Source organism: Dasypus novemcinctus, chromosome 23 (assembly GCF_030445035.2).
Source record: "Dasypus novemcinctus isolate mDasNov1 chromosome 23, mDasNov1.1.hap2, whole genome shotgun sequence".
Taxonomy (NCBI): domain Eukaryota; kingdom Metazoa; phylum Chordata; class Mammalia; order Cingulata; family Dasypodidae; genus Dasypus; species Dasypus novemcinctus.
The window spans coordinates 19,269,527-19,289,967 of record NC_080695.1 but is presented as its reverse complement, the minus strand read 5'-3'; the positions used below and the strand labels follow the sequence as shown (position 1 = coordinate 19,289,967).

Here is a 20,441-nt window from a genome sequence, read left to right as displayed (position 1 = left end):
TGCATGAAGCCCTGTATTCCTATGAATCATGCTGCCCAGCAGGTTACCTCAGAATACTCTGCATTTGATTATATACTATGTTTAGACAATCTAAGAGATTTGAGTAACAAAGGCAGTCAGTCATATTAAAAAATGCAAAGTTAAAATCGAACTATTTGGAAGCTATAAGCCACAAAAACAACTTATTATTGAAGATCATTATTACAAGAATTACTCCAACTTTAAGACTGCAATAGCAATGTTAGGTGCTGCAAAGCATTTTTGGAAAAGTCACATTGAAGCCGCATCCATTCACTGATGAAGGCCAACATGATTAACATCTCACAGTGATGGTCTGGATTTTTCAATCAGTGTGTTAAAAAGTAATATCTGGCTCAACTGCTTGTTTTTTTTTGTTTTCCCAACTCACATAAATAACTGTGATGGAAATAGTGTTGTGTTTGGCAGAAGAATAAAACTCTTTGATTTAGACAGTATAGAGTACATTAAATGTTCTTAAACCAATTGAACCTCTTATCTTGCCCCAATTACAAAAATAATAGAAAAAATAAAGAGTAGAACCACAAAATATAATATTTTGTGTGTCTTGTACACAGTAATTTATTTCTAGTGTTTAGCCTTAAGGTACTAATCTAGTGACAGCATTCTAATATGCTTAGTTATGATCTTAATAAATGAAAAAAATATCACTATAAGGCCCAAATCAATATCTGAGTCTACTGAAACTTTTAATAATCTACCTCTTCAGTAAGCTGATATGGATAACTTGATGGACAGATGTCCTCTATTCAACTATACTATCTCTCTTTACCCCAGGGTATTTTATTGAATTCCATATCCCTAGTCACAAGCATTCACAATCTTGATTGCAAGTATTCTAATTCACACACATCTATACTCTACATTTGTATAAGGATAGGAAAGAGAGAATGATTTATAGAATTAACCTTCAGCATCTTTGATTATTCTTAATTTTGTGTTTATCTAGTCTTTTTCATAAGGAAGTCGCCTTTTGCTCCCATTTGGACCACTCTGCCTATGAATTATATCCAGAAAGGATACTGAATGCTGTTTTACCTTTTCCTCATTTTGACAAAAGGATGTTTTTATATGCACATATAACCCAAATGTCAAATACATATTGACTTAGGTTATGTTGAAGTCCTTAAATAACTTTAGGTATTTTATCAGTGTTTCATTTACGGGATAATCTAAATTTTGTACTTTGAGATAATTCCAATCTCATCATTTGGATATACAGCAAAATAAAGTGGGGTATAAAGAACAATTTGAAAGCCTGCAAAGAAAAGCAATAGACCTTGTGGGAAATAAAGACACAATGGACAAGATTAAAAATATATTTGAGGTACATAAGAGCAGATCTGAATTGCCTGAAGACAGAACATCTGAACTGGAAAAGACAGGAGAACAGAAAGAGGAGAGAATGGAAAAAATGGAACAGAGTCTCAGGGAACTGAATGACAATGAGAAAAAGACCAGATTTACAAGAGACACTAAAAGGGGTGCTGCAGCCTGAAAGGAAAAAATAAGGGCCAGAGATTTGGAGAAGAGTTTAGAAATGAAGATTATTAGGAAGGGAAAACTAGAAGATAAGCAGACAGACAAAAGAACGATAGGACAACAGAGATTTGAAGAACAAAATGAGTAAATTAAGTAATTCCTTTACAGTAATAACACTGAATGTTAATGAATTGAACGCCTCAATCAAAAGACACAGACTGATAAAACGGATTAAAAAAAGATGAGCCATCTATATGCTGACTACAAGAGAACACAATCAGGTTTAAAGTGAAAGGTTAGAAAAAGGTATTCCATATGAATAGTAACCAAAAAAAAGGCTGGGGTAGACCAGATAAATGTAAAATAACAATACAGTATATGAACAATAATTACTCAGTACAACTGGCAAATTGTTCCTGTGATCAGTATTCTGTAATTTTTTTCATATAAAATAAACACTTGTTTTTAACTGAGGAGGGCTGGAAAAGATATATTTTTGGATACTTCATTTTTCTTTAACCCTTTCTTATTCATACTCTTTAATTAAAATAATCTACCTAGGGGAAGCGGATGTGGCTCAAGTGATAGAGCATCTGCCTACCACATGGAATGTCCAGGGTTCAATACCCAGGGCCTCCTGGCCTGTGTGGTGAGCTGGCCCATGCGCAGTGCTGCCACACACAAGGAGTAGCGTGCCACGCAGGGGTGTCCCCTGTAGAGGTCCCCCATGCGCAAGGAATGCGCCCTGCAAGGAGAGCCGCCCAGCGCAAAAGAAGTGCAGCCCACCCAGGAGTGGAGCTGCACACAAGGAGAGATGATGCAACAATAACAGACATAGATTCCTGGTGTCACCTGACAAGAATGCAAGTGGACACAGAAGAACACACAGCGAATGGACACAGAGAGCAGACAATGGGGGAAAAAGGGAGAGAAATAAAAATAAAATCTTAAAAAAAAATAAAAATAAAAATAATCTGGGTCAATAATGTTTAAAAATAAAAATAAATAATCTATAGCATGACTACTGTTGAACAAGATTTTGAGTTTTTCTGCCTCATATATTATGAATTACCTGTAATTCATTCCAATAAGATGTGAAGAATACCCAAATAGGAATTTGATTATCCAGAAAGAATTATGGCCTAAATGGAAATTAAATAACTAAACCAGTAATTTATTTAATTCTTAGAGATTGTTATGTCCAATAGTTAGAGCTGTAATATAAAAATTAGAATTAGAAATAATTTCTATTATATTTGAATTACGATTTACATTTATGTGTTTGTGGCTATATTATCTATTTTTTAAAATTGATTATATTAAATCTAACCTGGCCTTGCACTCTCTTTTAAAATTTTTTATTTCTTTCAATTTATTTTTCTACTCATTTTCCAATTTTACAATAAAGGACTTTGTAACGGCTATAGCAGTTTGATATGGTTATGAATTCCAAAAATAGATATTGGATTATGTTTGCAATCTGGCCTGTACCTGGGCATGATTAATTTATGATTAAGGTTTGATTGGGCCATGTCATTAGGGATGGCAAAGGACAGAGTTGGAGGGTTTTTGATGTTGGAGTTTAATGCTGAAGCCTTAAGCTGGAGCCCGGGAAGTAAGCTCACAGAGGAAGAAGAAAAGGGCTGGGAAGAGAACCCTGAACCCAGAGAGAAGCAAGACCCTAGAAAGGAAGAACCCAAGAAGCCTAAACCCTCGCAGACATCAGCAGCCATCTTGCTCCAACATGTGAAAACAGACTTTGGTGAGGGAATCAACTTATGCTTTATGGCCTGGTATCTGTAAGCTCCTACCTCAAATAAATACCCTTTATAAAAACCAACCAACTTCTGGCATTTTGTAGCAGCACCCATTTGGATGACTAATACTACAGCTAAAGAAAAAAGCCACTGATCATACAGTTTGGATAGATCATATGGTATGTGATTATATCTCAATAAAATGGCTTAAAAAAACAAATAAATAATTGTGCAAGACTAGCCAGAAATAGCAGCTATGTAGGCAGAGGAAACAGAGTGATTGAGAGGTTGAAAAATTTTCTTGTCTGTTGTTTATTATTGAAATAATGAAAATGCTTTAAAATGATTGAAGTGATAAATGCACAACTATGTGATCATACCAAATACCACTGATTGTACACTTTGGATAAACTGTATGCTTTATTAACATGTATCAATAATATTGATCTGATTTTAAAAATTCTTAAAAAGAAGAAAAAATGGGGAGCACAACAAAGGATCTACGAACTATTAGAGGTCACATTGAGATCTGTAAGGCTAAACTGCTATCTAATACTGGCCAACCACTTATATTAGGAGAGGTTTCTCCTGCTTAGAATATTTTATTTTAGCATGTCAGAAAACACCTAAGCCTGATACTTTTAAAATCTGACCTAAAATACTAAGTATTTACATCTCTATGCCCAGGAAAACACAAGCAAATTCACTATCATCATCACAGGAAAACAGAAATAAAAACCTATAGCAAGAGAATAAGACTATCTCACTATAATTACATATATGGTTAATTTAAAAGCGGGGGCTAACACTAAATAATGTGGTAAAAGGTAGCAGAGTAAGGAAAATTGTGAATGCATTCTTAAAAAGACATAAAATAGTAAATATGAGTTTATGGCCCAAAATTTTGATAATTTTTTTTATATAGATAAAATAAATCACCAATACCATAACTATAATGTTCAAACACATATTCTCAGTAAACTTCAAAATTACATGCAAATTTAAAGTTGATACTTGTAAAAACAAGTGATTGTCTAAGATACTGGTAAATAAAAAGTTGAAATTAAATGTAAAAACTTAAACATGTAGAAAAGTTAAGAATATTCTGAAATATGGTAATAAAATATGATTGGCTTAAATCCTGCATTTTCTAAGCAAAAAAATTTAATTCTTATTAAAACTGCAAAAAAAAAATTATACGTTTTATCCATAAGGCTAGTTCTGTTCAGCTATGGAATGAATGTTTTATATAACTGTAAGGCTGTCTCACCATTGACTCAAGAGCAGACATGAGAAACGTCACCACCATCCTGCTCTCCGAAGACTCCTCATCTTCAACAGGCAGGGTAGACATTGCTACTTGGGCCATGATCCCTATGCAAGATAAGTAATAAGAAAGTGAATGGTAGAAATCCATAGCATCCTTCTAAAAACACGTGTAGAGCTACAAGAGCCCTCCATACATTACCTAATTTACAGTTTCCTTACATAAGAGCAAAATTAAGCCTCAGAAACTATTTTAATTGCCCAAGACCCTTATCCTCTAAGAATTTTAATTTCCCCTAACTTTCCATCCAGTATTATTTCCATGAAATTAGGTCAGCATCATGCCCCAAAATAAATCCAAAAGTACACCTAAAACCAGTTCAAATTTCTCCCAAGAGAAAGAAAAGGTGATGCACATCACAATCTGATGGTCTAGCATATCTTAACATAAGAAACAGATCCAAAGACTCCTTTCTCCCAGGCACATGCTGATAAAGAAATGAATTGGTAAGATAGGTGGAGACAGGGTAAAGAGAACTGTTTTTCCTTTCCGAGAAGGAAATAGGTTGCAGGGTATCAAGTAACATCTCAGATTCCTTTATCATCCAGCATTTTATTCTTTTTAGAAAATATTTTCCACTACTTTTGGTACGAGCAAAGAGCACAGGCCAATTTTCAAGCACTATGGAAGTACAACACATAAAAACACTCTAAATAGCAAAAATCTACAAAGGATATTTTTTAAAAATTCTTTAATATACTAAAAATTTTTCCCATAAAAAGAATACAAAGTAGATACCTGTTAAAAAATTATGCTTCCAATTTAGATAGATTGATTCTGTTAGCAAGAGATAAATAAACTTAATATGAAAGAATGACTAAAAATTAAGGACTAGAATCATGAATGGGAATTCTAAAAACCTATCTACATATATAAATTAATTTACTGAAGACACTTGGGTACCCCCTTAACTAAAGTCACAATATTCCAGAAAACATGAACAAGCACATGTACAGCTGTGAGCATGCAAACTGTTTTGGCTAAATATTTATGTAAATATTTTCCCTATTATTAAAGAGAATTATCTATTTCCCTAAGTCTAAATTCCACTCTTTTCTCTTGCATAAATGTCTAAGTAAATTTATATTAAAATGTCTTAGTCAAAATGGGCAGCAAAGGCTTATTATTTTCCAATAACCAGAATGACCATTTAAGATTATATCATCATTATTTCTGAAAGCTCATAGTGTTTTTTCATAATTTCACTTTCCCTTTGATTCCCCAGTGAGAAAGTAAATGTGTTCTCATTTTACAAATGCAATGATTTCTCAAGGTCATGCAGCCATCACCAGAGCTAGAACACAAACCAGGAAAATTTCCTGCAGATTGCTTTCACTTCTCACCTTAAACTGTCATGAGGTTACGATGTCATTCATACTCAATGTGTGGTAAGAAATGGGAGAGAAACACCATACCAACATTCCACAGGCAGTGATCAGAAGTCACTGTCAGAACTTCTGAGGGGGAAGTACTTTATGATGGAAAGAACCTTGGGGATGACCAAACAACTCTAGTTAGGCTTGATAAATTTTGTTTGGGGCTTTGCACTCTCTGGAAATGGGTACATCTGGATTGATTACCAGAGTTTTATTGAATTGTTCTTTGCCCTCCAAGGAGGTATTGCCCAGATAGTCCCTGCTCAATGTAAAGACACACAGAGACATATTTATGTAACTGTTTATACTTATGCATACCTATGACTATTTCTACCCCTTTCTCCCTTTCCCAGAAAGAACTCCCAGAAGACAGACCAGGCCAAGCTGAGCACAGAGCTTCTGGAGTATGAGGCATGATGCTTATTCCTTGCATGGAACCAAAACCAGGAGAGTCAGGCTGTGGGTTTGTCAGATCACTAACCCAGCAATGTGACCTCTGTGGGCTATCTATGGTCAGGCTCCTCCTCTGTAAATAGAACCTTATTTTGAAGGTTCCTTTCACTTCTGATCTTTTATGAATCCCTTCAGTTTAAAGTGAGATGGGTTGGACAGAAAAAAATTAATATTTTTAAATATGATTATCATGGAAAGCAGATGTGGCTGAAGTGATTGAGTTCCCTCCCACCTACCACATGGGAGGTTCATGGTTTGGTTCCTGGTACCTCCTAAAGAGGATGAGCTGGGGCAACAGGCAGGCACGGCAAGCTGACACTACAAGATGATGCAACAAGAGACACAAGAAGAAAAACCATAACGAGAGATACAACAAAGCCAGGGAACAGAGCTTCTCGGTGCCTCCTAAGGAAGATAGGCAAGACATTGAGTTGACATGAAGGGAGGTGCAGCAAGCTTTTGCAACAAGAGACACAGGAGGAAAAGCATAACAAGACACACAGTAAAGCAGGGAATAAAGGTGGCTCAAGCAATTAGGCACCTCCCTCCCACATCAGAGGTCCCAGGTTCAGTCCCCGGTGTCTCCTAAAGAAACAAAAAAGATGAACAGACAGAGCAAGTGCAAACAATGAGGGGGTGGGAAGAAATAAGTAAAATAAATCTTTAAAAAAAAAAAAAGCATGTCATGTCAGCACTCTACCAATTGTCTTGCTTAATATTTGCAGCAACCCTATGATGGAGACATCATATTTACTTTATATGTGAGGACACTGAGAGATGGAGAAGCCTGCCTCTGGTCTCTCAATGATTTACGGCAGGCAGAACAGGAGCTGGGGAAAAGGAAGAAAAGAAAAACAAAATGAAGTATACATGGAGCCTTGAAAAAGCAGAAGATGTTCCATAAGCTACTTAAGCAGGACCCACACATAGGCTTTTTCAGGTACACTTTAAAAAGGTGGGGTCTGTGTGTTTGCACACACGCATATGTGTAAGACTAGAAATGAACAACAAAATCACTAACATGGAAAACCTTGAAACACGCTCAATGAAATAAGCAAAAACACAAAGTTAAATTATATATCACCTATAAGAGATGACTAGAAATTCAGAGCTAGAAAGCTCTGGGAGAGGGGGAGAAGGGTGGAGTAAAAATAAAAATAAATTTAAAAGACAGGGTTTAAGTATTTTTTTTTAATCATGAAAATATGACTTGTCATAAATGTCATGACACCATGTCAGAGGACTCCTAATAAAAGAGGCCATGAAACCAAAAATTTAAAGCACCCGAAATGGGACATTTAGCTCTGGATTATGCAACGAGGCATGGTTTGTATTTCCAAACTTTATCAGTACCAGTTGTTTGGAACAAAAAGGAAAATGACCAAAATGATCATGTACTCCATAAGACATTAATATAGAAAGGATGGATCTCACTGAATCTCTTTAAATGCAGAAGGAAAAATTGAACTGAGACAATTCATATGGTAAATCCAATGTTAGACAAGAAAACGACTTCCAGGTTTCTGGATTTGTAACAATGTACTTGGCTCTTCACACTGAATATCTCCAGTGCAGTCTTGAAAAGGAGGGCAGTATTGGAGAAGAGGAGGGGGATCTTTCTTTTAAGGAAGAAAGCAATCATCTAAGGCAGAAAACCAGTAGCCAAAGAACAAGGTTAGAAGGAATCCCTGTGGAGATGTGCTATCCAGTATGGTAGCCACAATCCACATGCAGCTATTTAAATTTTAAATTAATTCCTGTTGTGCTGCAGAGGAAACGTTGTTGCTCAGTGTTGGCTTCTGGTCCCTAGTTCAATGGGGGCTCCGAGTTCTGCTTCTTTCCTCTGAACTGCTGCCTAGTAAAAAGGAAACCATGGCCCGCCAAGTCACCAGGACCAGGAATATTAGTGCTGAAAATAAGACAAAGATCATTTTGACAGGCATGAAAAGCGAGTGCATTTGGCCAGTGCTGTAGCCTCCAAGACTTGGGCTAAGCCAAGAACAGCTCTTGAAGACCTTGGTACAAAGTCAGTGAACAGCCACAGGCCAAAATGCCTCTGTAAAAGGAAGCAAAAACTTCAGCTGTTGGAAAACTTACCGCTAAAAAACAACTAAAACCTCTGGGAAAAAGCCTGTGCTGGAGACAGAGCCAGAGCTGCAACCAGAGTCAGAGCCAGAGCCCATTAAAGAAGAAAAACTTCCGCTTGAGCCTATTTTGGTGGCTACTCCCTTCTCCTAGTCCAATGGAAACATCTGGATGTGCCTCTGCAGAAGAATAAGTTTCAGGCTTTCTCTGATCTAATTCTTGCAGTAAGTGATGTGGATGCAGAAAATGCAGCTGATCCAAACCTTCACAGTGAACATGTGAGCGATTTCTATGCTTACCTGAGACAACCTGAGGAAAAGCAAACAATCAGATCAAAAACACCTACTGGGGTAGGGTGTCACTGGAAACATGAGAGCCATCCTAACTGACTGGCTAAAAAGGTTCAAATGAAATTCAGGCTGCTGCAGGAGACATGTATCTGTTTCTGTCATTGATCAGTTCATGCAGAATAATTGTGTGCCCAAGAAGACACTGCAGCTAGTTGGTATGTCATTGCCATGTTTATTGAAAGCAAATATGAAGAAATGTATCCTCCAAAAATTGGTGACTTTGCCTTTGTGACTGACCATACTTACACTAAGCACCAGATCAGACAGAAGGAAATGAAGATTCTAAGAGCTTTAACTTTTGGTCTGGGCCGCCCTCTGCCCCTGCACTTCCTTCAGAGAGCATCCAAGATTGGAGAGGCTGATGTTGAGCAACATATTTTGGCCAAATACCTGATAGAACTGACTATGTTGGACTATGAAATGGTGTACTTTCCTCCTTCTCAGATTGCAGCAGGAGCTTTCTGCTTAGCACTGAAAATTCTTGGTAATGGTGAGTGGACAACAACTCTACAGCATTACCTGTCATACACTGAAGAATCCTTTCCTCCTGTTATGCAGCACATGACTGAGAATATAGTCATGGTGAATCATGGCCTTACAAAGAACAAGTATGCCACCTCTAAGCATGCTAAGATGAGCACTCTAGAACAGCTAAATTCTGCAATAATCCAAGATCTAGCCAAGGCAGTGATGAAGGTGTGACTTGTGAACTTGAGTTTGTGTACTTTAATATATGCAAATAAAACTGGCACTATGTGCTGTCTGTACATATAAAATTTTTAAATTAATTGAAATTCAATAAAATGTGAAAGTGAAACTCAGTTCCTCAGTAGTACTAGCCACATTTCAAGTGCTCAGTAGCCACACATAGTTGGTGGCTACTGTACTGGAGATGAAAGACATAGAACATTTTAATTATCATGAAAAATTCTACTGGATATAAAAGCTATAGTGATTAAAGTATGTCAACATAAGCTTATTTAAATTCTTATGACCCCTGAAGCCACCATATAGGTAGCTGTGGTCAAAGAATGAGTTAACCAAGGGAAAGGAAAACCTAAGAGAATGAGTTTGCATCCTAATTCCATCCCAACTCCATGTGAACATCTTCACTATCAATCTCCAAGGATCTCTTCCTTTATTACTGTGCAATATCAACCCTACAGAATGGAGGAGCTACAGTCACTGAAAAAGAAAAACAGGAGGACAGTAGGTTTGAGTAAGTTTTACGACATATTAAGGTTAGTATGAGAGGGAAGCGGATGTGACTCAAGCAACTGCACTCTTGCCTACCATATGAAAGGTCCCTGGTTCAGTTCCCAGTGCCTCCTAAAGGAGAGAGCAAGCTGACGTGACACTGATGCAACAATATGATGCAACAAGAGACAAAGGGAGGAAAAACATGAGAGACATAACAAAGCAGGGAGCAGAGGTGGCTCAATCGATTTGGCGCCTCCCTCCCACACTGTAGGTCCCGGTGCTCCTAAAGAAACAAGGCAGATAGATACAGCAAGTGCAAACAACGAGGGGGTGGGGAGAAATAAAAAAACAAAAACGAAAACAAACATGAGAAGGTGGACGAATGGATGTATGTGGTATTATATCCATATAATGGAATATTATTCAGCCCCTAAAAAGCAATGATGTTCTTTTTTGGTAATGGATAGTGGTAACAGTAGCACAACAAGGTGAATGGAATTAACAGTGAATGTAAATTTGAATGTGGTTTTCTAAAAAGGGAAATTTTAGGTTGTATATATGTTACCAAAAAAAAAAATTTGTTTAAAACCATAGAACTATGCAATACAGTGAACCCTCTAGTAAACTGTAAACTATAGTATATCTATAATAGTAGTTTAATACTATTTAATAGTATAATAGTAGTATACCTATAATAGTAGTTTCATTAATTGTAACAGAGGTACTACACTAATGCAAAGTGTTAATAATAGGCAAAACTGGCAAGGAGGGCGGATGGTGGTATATGGGAACTCTATACTTTCTGCATGATTTTTCTGTAAACCTATAATTTCTCTAAAACAAATTCTGATACATGCTACATAGGTGAACCTCAAAGACATATACTGGGTGAAATGAGCCAGACACAAAGTGACCAATAATGTATTATCTCACTTATATGAGAAAAACTAGAATATGCAAATTCATAGACAAAGAAGACTACAGGTAGGGGGGACAGGTGTGGGGAATAAGGAGTTATTGCTTAATGGGTACAGAGTTTCTGTAGGCTAATGGACAAGTTTTGGTAATAGATGATGTTGATAGTAACACAACATTGTAAATTTAAGTATCCCCACTAAATTGCATACTTGAAGATAGTTAAAATGAAAAACGTTATGTAGTATATTTGCTACCATAATTTTTTTTTTTAAATGCATGTGAGAGGGTAGCGGCTGTGGCTCAAGTCAGTTGGGCTCCCATCTACGATATGGGAGGCCCTGGGTTCATGTCCCGGGGGCCTCCTTGTGAAGGCAGGCTGGTCCGTGCACCGCAGAGAGCTGACCGCCTGTGTGCCACTGAGAGCTGAAGCAGCAAGATGACGCAACAAAGGGAAACAAGCAGATACAGGAAAAAGGCACAGCAAATGGACACAGAGAACAGACAGCAAAGAATGGAACAAGCCGCAAGGGAGGGGATATAAATAAATAAATATTAAAAAAAAAAAAAAAAAAAAGCATGTGAGACACCAAAGATGCAGATTCTCAGGACAAATTAATAAAATCTCAAAGAGCCTAACACATTCTTAGTTTACCTAGGTTGACAACTCAATCTGCCCTATTACATATTCCTATAAACAAGTTATTTAAACAGCTGCACAATTTAGTACAAGGAAATGGTATACAATGTCTCTTAACATCTTCACAGATTTCTTATGTCCATATTTTAAAAGTATTAACACTGGAATAAATAAAACAACATTAACAGCTTTATAACTTTTGATACATAATACCAAAAATCTTACACTGCTACCACAAATATTTAAATATTCTAAATTCAATCTGACCAACATTTTGGAGCGCTACAATCTAATTACTATGACTACTTCATTACTACTGAAATAGATGAATTTCTTTGCTCTCTAAAGAAGAAACACTTTTTTTAGCTTTATTATTTGTATTTTCTTCATGGGTGACTCATCACCTTCTTAGGTCCTAAGCCCATTTCTAACCTGTTATCTGATGATGACTCTACATATTTGCATAAACTGGCAATACTTTCCAATCCCAATTCATTCTTTAATTCTGGTCATTATTATGTGAAATGTAGCTCCTTAATCAGTTTTTATGTATATATTTTAATTATTTATTTCTAAAACTTATTTTTGTTTTAAAATAAATTTCATTTAACCACATATTCTTGGCATTTTTTATTTTCACTTGAGCAGAAATCTAGCTTAACAATTGTTGCTATTGAGAAGTCATCTAGTCTTGTTATCCCCCACACCACCTCTGCTGTTTTTAAGATGTTTTCTGACTGGTTTTCTACAGTTTCACTATGTGTCTAGAGGTGGATTTCTTTTATTCATCATGCTTATCATTCACTAAGTTTCTAGATAATGGACTGGAATCCTTCATCAGTTGTGGAAAATGCTCAGCTATTATTTCTTTAGATATTATCTCTGTCCTATTCTGTCTCCTATTCTTCTGACCCTCAGATTAAAGGCATGCTAGTTCTAACTTTATCCCTTAAATTTTTTATTCTCTTCTGTATTTTTCCAATTTTCCCTCGGCACTGAATTCAGGAGAATTTCTTCTGACTTAGCTTCCAGTTTACTAATTATTTTTTTTACCACCCATCAGGCTTTAACTTTGGTTTAGTTGTTTTCTTCATAGCTTTCATTCCTGTAAGTTTCATTTGGTGCTAAGTCACATTTTATTGTTTCCTATTTCTAAAAATTTTCAAGCTTTAAGGGTACCTGTTTTAGTCTCTGATAATTCCAAAATCTCAAGTCTTTGTAGGTGTATTTCTATTGTGTATGCTGATTCTTGTTCACTCACACTCATGGTTATTTGTGTGTTTATCTTAGATTGCTAGTCATTTTTAAATTTTAAAAAATGTATTTGTAAAGAAATAATCTGAGGCCTAGGATGAAGTCAACTTCCTCCAGGTGTATGGAATCACCATAAATCAAGGCTTGAGGTTCCTTGGACCACCTAAGAGATGCTAATCGAGACCATGAATTGGGATATAAACTGGTTTACTTTTCAGTCTCCCTTATCCCACTCAGGGTTTCAGCTTATTGAGGGGAAGGATCTCCTATTTAACCTTCAAATTTTGTGTAGTTCCTGGGCTCTGATTTCTGAGTCTCATGCAGCACATGGCTTTCAAAACTCAAGTTCAAATACCCTCAGAGCAAAAATGATTCCCATCTTCAATTATCTCACTGAATTCCTATCTTCCTTTTAGTCTTTTCATATTAGCCCTGCGAAATGCTTAACTTATCAACTTCTTGGTGTTTTGAGAATTTTGTTTCTAATTTTAGAGCACAGAACATTCTTAGTTGCATTCAGTAGGAATAACCTGCCCCACTGACACTGGGACCCACACCTTACACTTTTTTTATTCTCAAAACAATTTATGTATTAGCCAGAACTATCTTATATTGCAAGGTCACAAATACCCAAATCACCACCTCAAGTAAAAAAAGGAATTTGTATTGTCTATCATTTAGTTATTAGCCTAGAGGACACACTGACTCCACACACACAGCAGGGAGATCCAGAAACACAAAACATGCCATTAGAGTTCTCTCTACCTCCTCCCTGGAAGTCTTACTGCTCCTTGAGCAGGAGAGAGTTTCTGCCCAAGACAGAGATGACAGCCACATGCATCTTTCAGTTTAGCACATTCAGGTACTTTGATCTCAAAGGCCAGAGACCATCCTATCATATCTTCCAACTACCTTTTGCATAAAATATATGCAAAAGCATGAGCTTATCCCAAGCCTAAGTATTGTGGCTAGTCAGAACAAATTATAAATCTGGCTAGAACTACTTGAAGCAGTAAGGCAAGCAGTTACTCAAAAGGAAAAGCAGAGGGCGCCGCTATTATGCTAGGCAGACATGCCTTATGTATGTCTACTATATCTCCTTTCCTATTTTTTCAATTTCCTTAATTCTCCCAATCTGAATGTTTTGTGGCTATCTTTTGTTTGCCTGATTCAATTTCAACTCTCCTTTATGAGTTTCAAAGATGAACTTAATTTTAATTGGCCTGTTGTCATCATTTTTATCTTTTATTTTGGTCTGCTATTTAATAGATGTGATACATTCTTTTATTCACTGAAAACAGATTCTAGTCATTCTGTAAAATCTTCTTGTGTTTCTTATTGGAGATCCATTTCAGGGATTAAGTTTATCCACGTCCTTACTATATTCTGTTCTACCTAAAAATAAGTCAATAATTCCAAATAAATGTATTTATGTTCCACTATACTCCCTTTGCTTTTAGTTTATTCATCCTTGTTTTTAATATTGAACCGCAAAGAAAAAGGTGTATTTTACAGTAAGTCAAAAAAAGTTCTTGAAATTCTTCATATACACTACCAACATCCTAACAAAAACTGAGGTTTTTGGTATTTATGATTAAGGTGTTCTGTAAAATACTTAAAATTTCAAAATATTTCTGCTAGAATACAAATCAAGCTACAGGTTAGACTGGTCAACTGGGGGACATGCCATAACACTGATATTCTTTTAATAAATTTATGTCCTATTTCTTTTTTCCTATTATTTCCATGTTATTTTCAAAAAGCATTTTCCATTTCAAATTCACAAATATATAACCTTAGATCAAGAAAAAAGCCCAAGATATTTTTGTTCACTTTCTTGTTCTACTATTTTATAGATGAGCAAGGCCCAACCAGAGTAGATATCTTGCAAAGATCACAGTTAAAATTTTATAACAAGGTACTAGAATCCTTGCCTCTAAATTCCAAATTGCCTCTTTGATGCACAGTAATAATAAAAAAGGGCAAGTTTTAAATACACACAAACAGTAAATGATCATACAGTAATTAGGCAATCAGTATGAAGTAATGCTAGGCAATCTTCATGAGGCAGTGAATTAACTACTACTTATCATAAACAAACTGAAGCAGCAGAAGTAGAAGACCCTCTTTGTCCATAAAGTAAAGATCACAGGAAACACTGAAGATTACTTTATATATTGTCACAACTTATGAAAATACGGGATTTGGCTCAGAAAAAAATATTAATAGGTTTTACAGACCAACTGTCTAGATGAACACATTACTTGTGTCACAAAAGACTGCTGACAAGCACTGTCAGATAAACCTATCTCCCTTTAACAACAAGAGACAGCCATATGAGTGAATTCTAGCAACAGTTAAGAACTGGGAAACGGATGTGGCTTAACCAACTGGGCTCCCGTCTACCAATAGGAGGTCCAGGGTTCGATGCCCAGGGAGTCCTGGTGAGAGCAAGCCGGCCCATGTGATGAGCTTGCCTGTGTGGAGTGCTGGCCCACGTGGGACTGCCACCCCACGCAGGAGTACCGCCCTGTAAGGGAATGGCGCCCAACGCAGGAAAGCCACCTCAAGCAAGAGTGCCAGCCGACACAGAGAGCTGGTGCAGCAAGATAACATGAGGAGAGAAAGGAAGAAGTAACAGAACAGGGAGTTGAGGTGGCACAAGAGAGTAATCACCCCTCTCCCACTCTGGAGGGTCCCAGGATCAGTTCTGGAGCCACCTAATGAGAATACAAGAGGACACAGAAGAGCACACAGCGAATGGACAGAGAGAGCAAACAACAGGGGGGAACAGTGGAGGGAGAAATAAATAAAAATAAATCTTAAAAAAATAAAAAGACCTAAGACTGATTTTTTAAAAAGATTTATTTATTTCTCCTCCCTCGCCGTTGTCGTTCTGTGTCCATTCACTGTGTGTTCTTCTGTGTCTGCTTGTATTCTCATGAGGCAGCACTAGAGATCTGTGGCTCTTTTTTTTGCATCATCAGCTCTCTCTGTGTGTGGCACCATTCCTGGGTAGGCTGCTGTTTCATACAGGGCGGCTCTCCTTACACAGGGGCCACTCCTTGTACAGGGGGCACTCTCATGCAGGGGCATCCCTGCATGGGTCGGCACTCCTTGCACACAGCAGCACTGCACACGGGCCAGCTCATCACACGAGTCAGGAGGCCCTGAGTATCGAACCCTTGGACCTCCTATATGGTACGCAGATGCTCTACCTGTTGAGCCACATTTGTTTCCCTAAGACCCATCTTAAGAAGGAGAAAATGGATTTAAATTGATCAGAAACATCAGGCCCATTATTTTATTTTCTTCAGACTGCTAAGGTTGTTTGTTGCTTTTAACTAGTAAAAAGCAATTAAGATCTATCCTGCACAGACTGTAAATAAAGAACTCTTTTAAATCTTTTGGATGAGAGACATAATCACTGACTCTAGAAATAAAGGTCAATAAAAACGAGAAAATCTTTCAAAATCAGCTGAATCGGCTATCAGTTGGTCCACATAAGAATACAGACAGTATTTTTTTTTAAAGATTTTATTTATTTATTTAACCCCCTCCCACGGTTGTCTGTTCTCTGTGTCTATTTGCTGCACCTTGTTTCTTTGTCCGCTTCTGTTGTTATCAGCGGCATGGGAAGTGTGGGCGGCGCCATTCCTGGGCAGGCTGCACTTTCCTTCGCGCTGGGCGGCTCTCCTTACTGGGCGCACTCCTTGCGCGTGGGGCTCCCCTACACGGGGGACACCCCTGCGTGGCAGGGCACTCCTTGCGCGCATCAGCACTACACATGGGCGAGCTCCACACGGGTCAAGGAGGCCCGGGGTTTGAACCGCGGACCTCCCATGTGGTAGACGGACGCCCTAACCACTGGGCCAAGTCGGTTTCCCCAGACGGTATATTTGAAAGGTAACTGAATCCAATACTATAATTATTCAACAGGCTTACAATTAAAAAAAAAAAAAAAAAAAAAAAAGGAGTGGGATAACTATACCAGAAAAATCTTTCATCCAAACTTAAGTCTTAGACCTTTATGCCGAAAAATACAGAGCAACTTTCTATTCTGCTGGATGTGGTTTTCCTGGGGCAGTATTCTAAAGTAAGCTTGGTTTTTTGTTATCTTATAGTTGTGTGCATCCTTTTGAGATCTAGTCTCAAAACTCAAAATTTACCAACTCATTTCATTAAAAATTGCTAAGGCAAAAAAATAAATTTTTAAAAAATTGCTGAAGCCAAGTTTCAATAAAATTAAATGAGCAAAACAATACCATATGCTTGCATATACTCATAGAAACATTTTTTAAGAAGTATAAAATTAACTTAAGTATCAATAAATTCTAAGGGAAAATAAGAATATCAAAATATTTTTAAATTCTTATTTATAAAACAAAGCAGTTTCTTCAAAATGATAGGTACTAAGAAAAAGAATTCATCACCTAAGACACATTTTGCTCTAAGATGGTACATAAAATCAGCAAAAAGGATATTAAGAGCTGAATCAGTCGGAAGATTAAATATGCTACTCATTAGTTTAGGCTATTATGTAATGAATGCTATACTCTGGCAAACTTTTAGATTGCCTAAATCTTTCTACCTCTGAAATTGATTATATATTTTTGCAACATACTACCATTTGTCCTAATGCTGTCCACATAGCAGCTTCTGTAGAAAATGTGTTTAAGTAACTCATTGACCCAATTAAGTCTGTCTTTTGAAGTTACCAAAGAAAATAATTTAGTAACTAGATGTATTTATTACAAAATGTCAACACCTGACAGTTTACAAAGCAAGTCACTTTAAAAATAAGAACAGACAATACCTTGAAAAAAGATTGCTCAAGATCACAGAATTAAAGAGAATCAAATCCAAATCAATTATTTGCTTTCAGTCACTCATGCTCTTTCAAACTACATCATACACTGTAAAATTTAATACAATTTTAAACATTTTTCGAATTCCACTATCCATAATATTTAAATTTCAGAAAAACGTTTCAAGAACTTAGACAATTCTAATGGTATTTTTAAGTCCTGTCTTTCCCCCTTAAAAAAATTTCCCACTCTCAAGGAAAAATGAGATTCTTCAATTCTAAAAAGGACAAGAGAGATTTTAATAGTCTCAAAGCACTGCCACATAAAATACTTACTAATTACAAAAGAAAACATGCCATGCACCATCATAATCAAGTGATCCAGGTTAACACTAAACTTACGACAAATAGGTATCTTGTCCCACCCAACAGAATAAAATAAGAACACATCACTTCAGTAACATTCCTACCCACAATGTTTAACCTGAGTCTAACACATCATGAGGAAGCATTAGACAAACCAAGTTGAGAAACATTCTATAAAATCACTGCCCTTTAATCTTCAAAAAGGTCAAGGGCAGGGGTGGATGTGGTTCAAAAGGCTGAGCACCTGCTTCCCACATGGGAGGTCCCAGGTTCAGTTCCCAGTGCCACACAGAAAAAACAAACAAGCAAACACAAATGAAAAAAATCAACTTAGGGTAGCTGATGTGGGTCAAGAACTGAGCACCACCTTCCCACATACAAGGTCCCAGGTTCAATGCCTACCTCCAGTACCACCAAAAAAAGAAAAAAGGTGTGTGTGTGGGGGGGGGGGATGAAACCCAAAGAAATAGTAAGAAACCATTCTAAACTTAAGTATATTATTAAGACAAGACAGCTGGTAAAAAAGGGGACCCTGGATCTGACCCTTTTGGATAAAGGACATCCATTATAGGGCCTCTGGCTCTCCAAATTTTTGTTTGTTTACTATTCTTGCAACTACTTTGTAAATTTAAAACTTTCAAAAATAATTTTAAAGCATAAATAAACATATGTTAATTAAGTTTTCTTCTACTTTTGCCTTACATCATGAATAAATCCTTTGTTACCACAAGTAGAATGTTAGAATTGGGAAAATAGCAAATTCCTGATTACTATTCATCTCAGCTAAACAAAGCGAGAGATTGGTTGTTTTTCTTTCTTGGTGCATTTTCAGGAGGGGCTGGTCAGAAATTCATGAAGGTAAATATGTTCTCAAGTGCAAAAAATAAATGCAACTTTACCATATATTTTAGCATATACAAAACTCAGCAGGTAAATCAGAGTCTTTTAATCTGGATAGTATTTGCTATTGACTGTGTTTAATTGCATGCAAGGGTCCTCTGTGGTTCTTATCCCAGAACCAACAGTGCCTTGCACATTGTGGGCACTCACAACACATGAGCTGAATGAAAAAATGAATACTAGAATTTAGTGATACTGAATGTTGCCGAATAGTTCATCACCAGCTAAAATACATGTCTTTTAACCCAGGTAACTTTTCCTGGTTTTTCAACCTTGTAGCTATTTTGTCTCAATCTGAAGCAGAGCAGGCATTACCACCCCAAAATCTTCAAGGCTGAGGAATAAACAAGTATAAGAGAGGAATGCAACCATGGACCATGTAAACTTACGATCACAGCAGTAATGGAAAACATGTAACACTGATATAAAGATAGTAGTTACCAGAGGTTCTGAGGGGAGGGGAAGGAAATAATAGGTGGACCATAAGGCATTTTTAGGGCATTGGAATTAATGTAAACCACAATATAAACTACAGACCTTGGTAGGTAGCAATGCTTCAATATTTATTTATTCATCAACTGTAACAAATGTACCACACTATTGTAAGATATTATTAATACGGGAAGAGGAGGTTATATGAGAATCCCTTCTACTTTTTTATTTTAAAGATTTATTTATTTACCCCCTTGTCTGCTCTCTGCGTCCATTCACTGTGCATTCTTCTGTGTCTGCTTGTTTTCTCATTAGACTGCACGGGGAACCAATCCTGGGACTTCCGGAGTGGTAGAGAGGTGCTCAATCCCTTGTGCCACCTCAGCTCTCTGTTCTGCTACATCTCTTATTGTTTCTCCTGTGTCTCTTTTTATTGCATCATCTTGCTGCGCCAGCACTCTGCATGGGCCAGCTCGTCGCTCAGATCAGCGTGCCTTCACCAGGAGGCCCCAGGAATCCAACCCTGGACCTCCCGTATGGTAGTTGGGACCCAACTGCTTGAGCCACATCCACTTCCCCACTTACACTTTCAATATAACTTCTGTAATCTAAAGCCTCTTTAAAAATAAAGTTCATTATATGGAAAAATAATATGTGAAAGTAATTATTAACACAATGCCATCTATGCAAATTTATTTAGCAATAATATCTATATTTAAGAGAAAAAATTAATTTCAGAATGAGGGAAACTGACATATAGTGGTTAAGAACCTGGGCATAAATTTGTATCAAGATTGTCCCTTACTATGGCTTCTTGGATTAATTAGTGTCTCTATAGCTCACATTTTCCTCTATATTAAAATAGGAATAGCAAATATACTGGCTTCCCATCATATGACTGCAGTGAGGAATTAAATGAGTTAATTGTGGATAGTGCTTATAACAGTAAACTCACAAGCTCTCAAAATGTTACTAGTTATTGAAATTGTTATTGAAGCCCAACCCTCCCCTCAGGCTTTGAGGTGCCCTTCAATAGAAAGCTTGCTACTTTTAAGGTA

General features: G+C 36.9%; 1 protein-coding gene and 1 pseudogene across 11 annotated transcripts in view; one reads left to right on the top strand and one right to left on the bottom strand.

Moving 5' to 3' along the window:
* GTF2I (general transcription factor IIi) overlaps positions 1-20,441 on the bottom strand; it is a 111,451-nt gene that overhangs the window by 78,238 nt on the left and 12,772 nt on the right. For all 11 annotated transcript variants that reach the window (XM_004455642.5, XM_004455644.5, XM_058285954.2 and 8 more), the window contains exon 2: positions 4,549-4,652. In XM_004455642.5, the coding sequence (XP_004455699.2) occupies positions 4,549-4,647 (99 nt within the window). In that variant the 5' untranslated portion in view covers positions 4,648-4,652. The remainder of the gene's footprint in view (positions 1-4,548; positions 4,653-20,441) is intronic.
* On the top strand, positions 8,307-9,571 carry LOC101442007 (G2/mitotic-specific cyclin-B1-like; annotated as a pseudogene).